This window comes from Podarcis pityusensis (genome assembly GCF_964106645.2).
Source record: "Podarcis pityusensis genome assembly, chromosome: 4".
Lineage (NCBI taxonomy): Eukaryota > Metazoa > Chordata > Lepidosauria > Squamata > Lacertidae > Podarcis > Podarcis pityusensis.
The window spans coordinates 10,403,580-10,415,900 of NC_138027.1; the positions used below are offsets into that span (position 1 = coordinate 10,403,580).

The 12,321-nt window shown below is 50.0% G+C and overlaps 1 protein-coding gene across 1 annotated transcript in view; it reads right to left on the reverse strand.

Moving 5' to 3' along the window:
* Positions 1-11,609, reverse strand: part of GAB2 (GRB2 associated binding protein 2) — a 148,834-nt gene extending 137,225 nt beyond the window's left edge. The window contains exon 1 of the mRNA XM_081002093.1: positions 10,996-11,609. Within this exon, the coding sequence (XP_080858219.1) occupies positions 10,996-11,079 (84 nt within the window). The 5' untranslated portion in view covers positions 11,080-11,609. The remainder of the gene's footprint in view (positions 1-10,995) is intronic.
* Between the last annotated feature and the right edge of the window lie 712 nt (positions 11,610-12,321).

A 12,321-nucleotide genomic window follows, 5' to 3' on the forward strand; every position in this document is an offset into this window, starting at 1 on the left:
GAGTATATAGAATTAGCCAAGTTGACACAAAAAATCAGGCATCAAAAAGTGCAAAATTTATTAACGATTGGAACAAATTCATAACATACATAGAAGCAAATTTAGGAAATATTAAAATCACAGTAGGTCTAACTTAAAGCCTGCAATGTGTTGATGTTGTAAAATTACACTGCAGAAAGATATTGTGGTTATATAGCCCAAAACCGAGATGGAGGGAAGTCAATCATTGTTATGTCATGAATTGATGTTGGTTTGTTTTGAATTTGTCTTTTCTTGCTGTATGTGCTGCTTTGTATTTTTTTCTTTTTTTTCTTTTTGACCGTTTGTATGTTTTTGGTTTATTTACTTTTTATGGTTTTGTTTTAAAAAGAACTCAATAAATTTTTTTTTTAAAAAAAGATTTTCCTTGGAGCTTTAATTCATTTTATTCTGGGTTGTTTTGTTTGATGTTCTAATGTGTTGTAAACCACTTTGAGATTTTGTCCTTTAAAATATAAGGCGGTACAGAAATGAAACTACCGTATTTTTCGCACCATAGGACGCACCGGACAATAGGACGCACCTTGTTTTAGAGGGGGGAGAACAAGAAAAAAAAATTCTCCCCCTCTCTGCCCAGCGCCCCTTCAGCGAAGCGGCAGGAGGCGCTGCGCAGAGAGAGGGAGAATTTCCCCCCACTTGTTTTCCCGCTCTAAAACAAGGTGCCGTTTAAGGTGTGTTCAGGCGGCTACCTTGGAAGCCTGGAGAGCGAGAGGGGTCGGTGTGCACCGACCCCTCTCGCTCTCCAGGTTCCTTTCAACCTGCTCTTTGGGGCTGGCGGGGGGAAGCCCAACACCAGCCCCAAAGAGCAGGTCAGGGAGCAGCGGAAAGGCGCAGCGGAGAGGCTGCTGCCATAGCCGCGCGTCACCTCTCCAGCCGGGAGAGGGTCGCGGGGCTATGGCTTCTTTAGCCCCGCGCGCGCTCTCCCAACTGGAGAGGGTCGTGGGGGGCTTCTTTAACCCCACGCGTGCTCTCACGGCTGGAGAGGTGACGCGCGGCTATAGAGGCTCCTGCCATAACCGCGCGTCACCTCTCCAGCCGGGAGAGGGTCGCGGGGGGCTTCTTTTGCCCCCCGCGCGCTCTCCCGGCTGGGGAGGTGACGCGCGGCTATAGAGGCTCCTGCCATAGCCGCGCGTCACCTCTCCAGCCGGGCGAGGGTCGCGGAGCTATGGCTTCTTCGCTCCATAGGACGCACACACATTTCCCCTTCATTTTTGAAGGGGGAAAAGTGCATCCTATAGAGCGAAAAATACGGTAGTAATAATAATAACAATAATAAATGTCACCGCCAAAAGAAAAAAGGTGCCTAGACCTTCCGTTGTGGCAACCATAACCTAGGTTTAAGGTGCCATTTGGCGATTAGCATGTGTATATATTTTTATACACACACACACACACACATATATATATGAGTTTCTAACGCTGGAATGTGCACGCAGGTCCTGCTAGCGGGCTGAATTCTGCCAGGCCACTGTGAGAACAGGATGTGGGCCTGATCCACCACTCTTACGCTACTGGGCGATTCACAGTTTTGCAGAAAGGTGTTCCAATATTAATTTGATGCTCTCCTGACAACATCTTCTTTGGATTTCAGAAAAAGTACACCCGCACACGCCTGACTTCCCTGCAAAATAACACGTGCTCAGACATTTTAACAGTTGTCCCTTGGACAGCAGCCACGAGATAAAAAAACTGTATTTGCATAAACCCATCCGTCCTCAGGAAGGTATTTGCATAAAAGTCAACAGAGTGTCATTTTTGCAAACAACTTGACTCCCAAACGTTGACAAGTAATTGTTCCGGGACTGAAGGCTTTCAAACCGAACGTCTTCTCTGTTATTACTGCGTAGTTGAACTCTCTGCCATTTTTTAAAAAGGAAAACACCCACACATGTACGTCTTTTGAAGCCAGCTACGCTTCAACGTGAAACGGCAAAGCAACAGAAAGCATTACAAGTTTGCATCTGTGCGCAAAGGAACGGCTACAGCCTTGCTCTGTGTAAATGGGACTACTTGCAGGTAAACATCAGGCTCCCATTTTGGCTTTTGATCTTCCTATCTCTTTATATCATTTGTAATTGGTTATGGGAGCCCTCTCCCAGCCTACTAACCTCCACTTTTGGACTACAACTCCATCAGCCACAACCAGCTTGGCGATGTTTACTGGAGCCGATGGGAGCTGCCCAGTCTATAAAACATTAGATTGGGGGAAAGCTGGGTCGCAGCAGGTTTGGGGCAAATGCCATAGTGTGGGGCTCTTTGCTCAGGGACCAGAATGATAAAGGGGATGAAAACTTCCCTGGGAGGAAAAGTTGCAATGTTTGGGACTTTTCGGTTCAGAGAGAAGGTGAGTTACAGCTTATCCACACACACACACACACACACACACACACACACCCAGCCCCAGAGAAAACCCCCTCTTTAGCGCTCAACAGAGGAAACGGCAATTGGGTTTTCTGCAGATTGTCGTCTGTTCCGACTGAGAGCTAAAGAGCAGCTTTTCTCAGGGAAAGGAGTGGCCAGAAGGAAAAACACCCAGAACTGTGCCCAGAAAGCATGGCTCAAGCAGAAAACTGCTCAGACCTATGGAAAGTGTGGGTAAAGGTAAAGGACCCCTGGGCAGTTAAGTCCAGTCAAAGGTGACTATGGGGTTGTGGCACTCATCTCACTTTCAGGCCAAGGGAGCCGGCGTTTGTCCACAGACAGCTTTCCGGGACATGTGGCCAGCAGGACTAAACCGCTTCTGGTGCAACGGGACACCGTGATGGAAACCGGAGCTCACGGAAATGCTGTTTACCTTCCTGCCATAGCAGTACCTATTTATCTACTTGCACTGGTGTGCTTTTGAACTGCTAGGTTGGCCGGAGCTGGGACAGAGCAATGGGAGCTCACCCCGTTGCGGGGATTCGAACCGCCGACCTTCTGATCGGCGAGCCCAAGAGGCTCAGTGGTTTAGACCACAGCGCCACGACGAACACCCTAGATTGAAGTTTATAAAAAATTCTGTACGGTACAAGAAAAATGAATGGAGAAAAGTGTTTCCCTCTCTCCCTAGAGACATGCGTTGAAGCTGAATGCTGGAAGAGTCAGGGTAGCTAAAGAAAGTCTTTCTTTGCATACTGCGTTAGTTAAACTATGGCACTCGTTTCCCCAGGAGGTAATGAAGGCCACCAATTTAGATGGATTTGAAACAGATTAGGCAAATTAGAGGGGAGAATTGCCCTTGAGCTCAGCTTCAACTTGAGCTTCCCACAGGCATCACATGACTAAGTGAGCCATGGGCCTAATCCAGTAGGCTTTATATGTATGCCCCCAATACTTTTGTTCCAAGAATCGGTGGACTTTGGAAGGACTGGATCTGAAGCACGCTTCTGTGCTAGGGGCCGGCCCTATCAATGGGCAGAGTGAGGCGGCTGCCTTAGACAGCCGACTGAGGATTTTGTGAAATGGGAGCTGTTAGGAGACCTCTATCACTCTCCCAGAATGGCCGGACATGCAATCCATCTTCGAAGGGGCGTCTGGGAACTGCAGCTCTGCAAAGGGTTTTTAACAACTCTTAGCACCGGTAAGAAACTATAATTCCCAGGATTCTCCAGGGGAAACCATGACTGTTAAAGTGGTATCACAGAGTTTCAAATGTACAGATGGGGTGTTTCCAAGTGTAGGATTTGGTGGTGGTGCTGGGCCAGTTGTTGTTCTGCCTCGGGCAGCAAAATATCTCGGTCTGGCCCAACTCTCTGCTAATCAGAGAATCACAGAATTGTAGAGTTGGAAGGGGTTCCAGGGTCATCTAGTCCAACCCCCGGCAATGTAGTCATCTCAGCTAAAGCCTCCGGTTATCTCAATTTGTTCTCCTGTTTTGCTTTCCCCCACTCTTTCTGGGGTACGGCCACAATCTCCACACCTGCAAAAGTTCCCCACAATCTTCCAAGAACGATTCCCAAGGCCTGTCTGTTTATTTCGACGTTTGCAAGGGCCCCAGTTGCCATGAATTTTTATTAAAAAAATCACGCCCGGTCAGCTCTGCTTTTATGGCTTCCAAGCCCCCGTTTGATCTCTTCCTGGGCTGTAACAATAGCACTCTGAAAGCCCTTCGCCTCTTCAAAGAGTTCGGCGGGCGTTAAATAATTAATGCTAATGACAAAAACACGCCATCTCGACCCCTCCTTCCCCGAAGAAAAGGAAGAAATTGATCCACGGCTGCAGGCTGCCTAGCCCCGTCAGAGGTGCAAAGGTCTCTTATAATAAAGAGAAAGAAAGCGAAAGTGGCGAAGGAAGAGATCAAAGGATACGAGGAGGAGTGGGCGAAAACACCTTGCTGCAAAAATCACAGGAGCGGCAAGGGCAAGGAATGGCCATTAATCTGCTTGGCTAGACAGGTGCAAGAAGCCACTTAGTCCTGCTCACTCCCAGGCCACCAGACCAGGGCGCTGACTTCCATCACCGGCTAGCCAAGGTGAGCCTCGCTCATTTCATTAATGCATCTAATTCTTGGAAGACACCTTAGGTAAAGGTAAAGGGACCCCTGACCATTAGGTCCAGTCGTGGCCGACCCTGGGGTTGCAACGCTCATCTCGCTTTACTGGCCAAGGGAGCTGGCGTACAGCTTCCGGGTCATGTGGCCAGCATGACTAAGCCGCTTCTGGCGAACCAGAGCAGCGCACGGAAACGCCGGAGCGGTGCCTATTTATCTACTTGCACTTTGACATGCTTTCAAACTGCTAGGTTGGCAGGAGCAGGGACCGAGCAACGGGAACTCACCCCGCCACGGGGATTCGAACCGCCGACCTTCTGATCGGCAAGTCCTAGGCTCTGTGATTTAACCCACAGTGCCACCCGCATCTTAACGAAGGATAAAACCCAGCTAAGGCCCTCGCTCACCTTCCACCTTCCAGAGCCAGTGTGGTTGTAGTGGTTAAGAGCGGTAGTCTCGTAATCTGGTGAACCAGGTTCGCTTCCCCGCTCCTCCACATGCAGCTGCTGGGTGACCTTGGGCCAGTCACACTTCTCTGAAGTCTCTCGGCCTCACTCACCTCACAGAGTGTTTGTTGTGGGGGAGGAAGGGAAAGGAGAATGTTAGCCGCTTTGAGACTCCTTAAAGGGAGTGAAAGGCGGGATATCAAATCCAAACTCTTCTTCTTCTTACAGCGCATCTGGGGGCTGCAATGTCCCCATCTCACAGGTTTTATCTTGAAGCTTGTAAATATGTGAACGTTAGAGCTGGGAGATATTTCACCGTATTGTCCAAAACCGGTTCGAAGTCCGTATCGGGGTATCGGTTTCATCATTTTCTGACCTGGCAAGATGTCGCAAATGATGACATGTGTGCCCTATGCCAAAACCAAAATTTGGGAAAAACCCTGAAGCCAGCTGATGCTTCTCTCATTTCCTGCAGCCCTTGTTAACTGCGCTGACTCAGCTCACCGCAACCTCCTACAGGAGGAAGCAAATCGCCAGCCAAAATCACGGTGCAGGACAAATTGTGAGGCCAGCCAATGCCTCTACAGAGCTCCATCCTTATTTCAGATATCCTAATATAGCACAATGTTTACTAGGCGGATATATCACAATGTTGTAGTATAAGCACCGACAACTTGGAAACACTGGCCTGCGAGCGCTCCAATTGGAGAACAGCCTTTACCAAAGGTGTCGTGGGCTTTGAATACACTCAAACTCAGGACGAAAGGGAGAAACGTGCTAAGAGGAAGGCACGTTTGGCAAACCCTCACCGTGATCAACTCCCCGCGGGAAACCTATGTCCCCACTGTGGAAGGACGTGTGGATCCAGAATTGGCCTCCACAGTCACTTGTTAAAATCGTGTTTATGGAAGACAAGCTTACTCGGCTACGAGTGATCGCCAAAAAATAAGATATCGCAATGTTGAAACCATATATCGAGATGTTCACCTCTTCCATCCTTATTTCAGACATCATGATACACCAAAATGTTCAGCTGGTGGTGATATGAATTCCATCACCCCTGTGCGCCCCTCTTTCCCTACTCTGTAATCCCCTTTTTGAGGTCTGGCTGTGGGATGTGATACATAAGGAGCAGTTAAGTACAACATTCCTTGTTTTCCTAGAGTGGAAATGCAGGGGAATGTTTGGTGCAGCCAGTCGAAAACTTCCTGTTTACTCCTGGCTGGGGCATACTTCCTTTGCATGTGACTAGAGGTGGGCGTGGCCTTACCTGTCCAGGTAACAAAAGTACAAGGCACACGGCACACTCTCTTTTTGACTTCCTCCGTCGTTGGAGCAGCCTTTTTTTAGCTAGAGATGGACAATAGGATTATCCCTGTATGGCAGTGATGGCCAAACATGGCCCTCCAGCTGTTTTGGGGACTACAATTCCCATCATCCCTGACCACGGATCCTGTTAGCTAGGGATGATGGGAGTTGTACTTTGTAACTAAGTCTGCCTTCAGGGATCGCACTGTGCTCTGCCAGATGTAAGTAAACTTCTTTAATTGACTTTGAATAAGATTGTGGCGTCTTTATTCTTTTAAGAGGGATTTAAGGGAACTTACCAGGGACGTACAGTGATGCCCCGCAAGACGAATGCCTCGCAAGACGGAAAACCCGCTAGATGAAAGGGTTTTCCGTTTTTCAATGCGCTTCGCAGGACGAATTTCCCTATGGGCTTGCTTCGCAAGACGAAAATGTCTTGCGAGTCTTGAGATTTTTTTTCGCTCCCCCCCTTTTCTAAGCCGCTAAGCCTTTAATAGCCTTTTAGCAGCTAAGCCGCTAAGCCTTTAATAGCCGCTAAACCGCTAATAGCGCTAATCTGCTAAGCCGCTAATAGGGTTGCTTCGCAAGACGAAAAAACCGCTAGACGAAGATACTCGCGGAACGGATTAATTTCGTCTTGCGAGGCACCACTGTACAATTCAGTCTAAAACAGACTGAATTGTATAATAGTGAGAGCCTTACAGTACAAGCCTGAAACCAGTTATCCACTGTGCGTTTTAAAGGGGAATGTAAAACTCTGCTAAGTAAAGGAACTTGCTAGGGCAAGTTAGGAAGGATATTAATAAACAATATATCCTCTCTTGCCTCCCTGAACATTCAAACAGTGGCAACCAAAACATCATACAGGCATGGTCAGCCTGCAGCCTTGTGTCAAGGCATAACAATTCTGGCAGTTTCAGATCCGTTTTCTTACAAACCCCAGAATTTAGCAGCACAGCTATGCATCTCGACTAACAGCATCAGAGACTCAGCAATTTCATCCATCACCCGAAACTGGTGCAATTTCGCCGTCAGCAGAGCTGTGGCAGCCAAGAGTTGCAGACTTTGCAGACGGGCTGAGCCATAATCCCTCACCTTGAAGCCAGTTCCAGATCCCGTGCAGGGATGGGGAGAGAGAGGGAGAAGGAACTGGGGTTCTCGGCCCCTTGCTCCACTTATCATGAGAGGCACAAATACAAGATGGGTGACACCTGGCTTGAGAGCAGTACATGTGAAAAGGATCTAGGAGTCTTGGTTGACCACAAACTTGACATGAGCCAACAGTGTGACGCGGCAGCTAAAAAAGCCAATGCAATTCTGGGCTGCATCAATATATAGCATCTAGATCAAGGGAAGTAATAGTGCCACTGTATTCTGCTCTGGTCAGACCTCACCTGGAGTACTGTGTCCAGTTCTGGGCACCACAGTTCAAGAAGGACACTGACAAACTGGAACGTGTCCAGAGGAGGGCAACCAAAATGGTCAAAGGCCTGGAAACGATGCCTTATGAGGAACGGCTAAGGGAGCTGGGCATGTTTAGCCTGGAGAAGAGGAGGTTAAGGGGTGATATGATAGCCATGTTCAAAGATATAAAAGGATGTCACATAGAGGAGGGAGAAAGGTTGTTTTCTGCTGCTCCAGAGAAGCGGACACGGAGCAATGGATCCAAACTGCAAGAAAGAAGATTCCACCTAAACATTAGGAAGAACTTCCTGACAGTAAGAGCTGTTCGACAGTGGAATTTGCTGCCAAGGAGTGTGGTGGAGTCTCCTTCTTTGGAGGTCTTTAAGCAGAGGCTTGACAACCATATGTCAGGAGTGCTCTGATGGTGTTTCCTGCTTGGCAGGGGGTTGGACTCGATGGCCCTTGTGGTCTCTTCCAACTCTATGATTCTATGATCATGAGAATAGGGCCTAAGGTGCTTTAGCATTGTACAGCAACACAGAAAATGCACTCAGAAACACTAAGAGACTCATGACTCAACTAGGAATTCTTAAAAAACAAGCAATGACAAATATTTAACGGCTCCTCACACATACTGGAGCACATGGCTTAATAACACGGCTATACTACAATATGTCCGCTGTTTAATTTGTGTGCATACACAAACACAGAGGCCTCCATTTTGGAGGGATGGGGGGGGGGGGGAAATGGCTCCAGAAATCACCATTACTCAAAAGCCCACAAAAGCCGGTCAGTGACCACCTCTAGAGCAGCAAGCTGGATTTTTGCTTGACAGACAGCTGTCGAGAGACAGAAATGGCAAGGTTTCTTTCCTACGTCAAAGGCGGGGACAAACAAACACAAAGTTTGTTTTTTGTGCATGTGTTTTTTGTTGCGCTTTTTTGGAAACATTACAGGGGGCAGGAAGACCTGCAGGTATATAAATTCCACAAATCGAATCAAATCTCGGTTAATTTGTGCACTTTGAATGCTTTTCAAAAAAAAAAAAAAAAATGGGGAGTCCGCGACCAGAAGGAGGAGGAGTATCAGGAAGAGTGGATTAAATTTAATGATTATTTAGTTAAATATGTTAAGTTAAATTAACTGAAAACAGCTTGCAGATACTTAATTGGCTTAGGATTTTATTCATGTTAAGTGATGAATTAATATGTTTAATTTCATAATGTGAAGATTTAAGGATGTTAATGTCTAAGTTAAATTTTATAAGAATTGTGATTTGGAAAACCTTTAAAAGGACATGCAATGAAATTCAACCAAGGGGAAGCGAGGAAGTCACTTAACAAAGTTAATAAGTGTAATTTTCAATAAGGCTATGATTTATGTTTGTTTTTCTTATGTGTTTGTTTATAATAGTGTGAAAACCTATTTAAAAGATTTGATATTTTTTTTAAAAATGGGGATCCCATTCTCCCTATGAGGTGGGAGCGCTGCGGATGCTTAAGGCAGGCACCTCCAAACTTGGCCCTCCAGCTGTTTTGGGACTACAACTCCCATCATCCCTAGCTAACAGGACCAGTGGTCAGGGATGATGGGAGTTGTAGTCCCAAAACAGCTGGAGGGCCGAGTTTGGGGATGCCTGGCTTAAACCATCGCCAGGCCGCTTTAAATCGGCAGTGTCAGACGGGGCGGGCCGACGGAACCGGGTTCCTACAGCGCGAACCCGGCCGCGCGCGTTCCCAGCCGAGGCCGCCAGGGGGCGCGCAGAGGCGGGCCGAGGCGGAGGCGCGCCCGCAGCAGCCAGACGCTCCCGGAGCGCTCCAGCCCCAACAGCGAAAACAAGCCGCCGCCGCCTCCGCCCCTCCCAGTCCGCACCTGTAGCAGCCGGAGCAGCGCAGCCGGGAACAGGCCGAGCCGCTCTCCGCCCAGGTGGCGGCTGCTGCTGCTGCTGCCCAGGCCAACCTTGGCGACGACGCCTAGCCAGCGCCGCTTGGATCCGCAGCTCCGCCCTGAGATCCGGAGTCACTCCGGAGCGGCGTGGGAAGGGATGCTTCCACGCGCGCTCGCCTTTGCCCGCCTCCCCCCCCCCCCGTCGTCTGTCGTCCAATTGTTTCGTTTTTAAAAGTCACTCTCGAAATTTATTTTAAAAGTCTAGCCAGGCAAGCGTTGTGTGCGTTTAATTGCTGTTCTTACGCACCCGGGTCCAACCCTGATCCGAATTCGCACCTTTGGAAGTGACCTCGAAAGCAGAGACGGAAAGGGACCAGATGAATCGGTGGGGGAAGGAGAAACCGCCGAAAATCATTGTGACGATATACAAACATCCTACTTAGAAACACACCCCTACACCGGATTAAAAGCTGGACAAAATCGAAGCCAGACCCGCCCCCCGCGATCTACTGGGGTGCGATCTCAGGAAGGCGCGCAGCCCCGACTTTTAGGAAACAATGTTGGGTTGATTTGCTCCCCGCACCTGCTTCTCTTCGCGGAGAAACGGGTGTGACCTGCGAGAAGGAACCGGGAGGAAGGGAGGCAGGCTGGCTTTCCGAACTGATCCCAAACCAGTCTCTCTCTCGTCCTTTCTCTTGTTTGGGACCGGGGCTCATGACAGCTTTCACGGGACACGATCGATCCCGTCTGCACAACCAACCCCAGCGGCGCGGCTCGCCCCCCTCCTCGATCATTTTCACCGCTAGCTAACCTTCAACTAAGGACAAGCTATTGGGGCGGCGGCGAGGCGCGCGGGGGGGGGGGGGATCCATGCTTGCACCGAGATTTTGCAACTGCACTCTCTCTCTCTCCCCCCCCCCCCGGACTTTGCAATTACACGTACACAATCCGGGACGTTGCGATGACACACAACCCTGAGCTTTGCAATTAACACACACAATTCTGGACGTGCAACTTTGCATTCCCCCCCCCCTTCCCAAAACAAACTAGGACTTTGTAGCTACACAAACATACAAAATGCTGGACGTTGCAATTATGGACACACAATCCCAAGACCTAGCAGTCACACACATCGCTAGGGCTTTGTAGCTACACATGCACAATCCTGGACTTTTGCGAACCACACGCACAAACACACCAGGACTTTGCAATTGCGCACGCCCATCCAAACAATTCTGGATGTTGCAATTGTAGACACACAAACACAATCCTGGACTCCCGCTTGGGCACAGCCCCGGATCGGCCTCTCCCGGTTTCTATCTCTCTCTCTCTCTCTCTCTCTCTCTCTCTCTCTCTCCTCACACACACACACACACACACACACACACACACTCCTTGTCCGTTTGTTTCCAACCGCCCCGCTTCCTCCTCCGGACTTACGTATCTCCTCAACTTCTTCTCCGGCGGCGATTTGCGCAGCCAGCCCGAGCAGACCACCTCTCCGCCGCCTCCGGCTCCGCTCATGTTGCGCGGGGGCGCACAGGGGCGCTGGCCGCCTGCTCCGGGAGCTCAGCGCCGAGTGGCCCGCGGCCGGGTCGCCTCCTCCTCCCTGCCTCCTTTTGGCCCTCTCTGGGCTGCGCCTCCGCCCGCCTGCTCCGGCTCACAATGGCCATTCAGCGGCGCCGGCCCTCGCCATCTCCCGATCGCCCTTTGCGCGCTGTGCGCCTCCGCCCGCAGCGCAAAAGAGCCATCCGTCCCCGGCGGCTGCTCCCCGGGCCGCCTCCTTCTCCATCCCCGGACCACAGTGGCGCTTCTGTCTGCCGGCTGGCTGTTGTCCTCCTCCTTCGCCTTTCCTGGGGAGGGAAGAGGCCCCCTTCCTGCTTCCCTTCCCGGAGAGGGGAGAGCAGGGAGCGAGAGATGATGCTGCGAGCGAGCGCCCTTGCTCTGCCTTTTTCTCTCTCTCTCGTGCGCGCTCCCCGACCGACCCCTTGGGCGGCTCGGCGAGCAGGAAACTCCTCGCCGCCTCTGGAGCTCGCTCTCCCCACCCTCTCCAAGCGCACTCCGCCTACCTGGCAGGCTGGCCAAAAACGCACTTGTTTGGAAACAGAGCGCCTTGCCAAAAAGGGCCGAGCGGAGTCGCCTGGTTGTTGCCGCGGTGATCGGTGACGCGTGGGAAAAGAGCCACAGCGGCATTAAGGATGATCATAATAATAATAAATAAAATAATAATAAACATTTGATCAGTGATGCTGGGAAGGGCATCATTACGGCATGGAGAAAGACTGTGATATATTTATTTAGACCTGCAGGGACTGGAGGCAGCTTGCAGATAAAAATAAGAAGCAGATAAAAAGTGGGTTGGGAAGCAATTACAGTGGTACCTCGGGTTACAGACACTTAAGGTTACAGACTCTGCTAACCCAGAAATAGTACCTCGGGTTAAGAACTTCGCTTCAGGATGAGAACAGAAATCGTGCTCCGGTGGCACAGCGGCAGCAGGAGGCCCCATTAGCTACAGTGGTGCTTCGGGTTAAGAACAGTTTCAGGTTAAGTACAGACCTCCGGAATGAATTAAGTACTTAACCCAAGGTACCACCATAATAAGATTATATGTGTACGGTCATACCTTGGGTTACAGACGCTTTGGGTTGCACGATTTTGGGTTGCGCACCGTGCCGAACCCGGAAGTACTGGAACGGTTACTTCCAGGTTTTGGCGCATGCACAGAAGCACTAAATCGCGCACTGCGAATGCGCCAAATTGCAA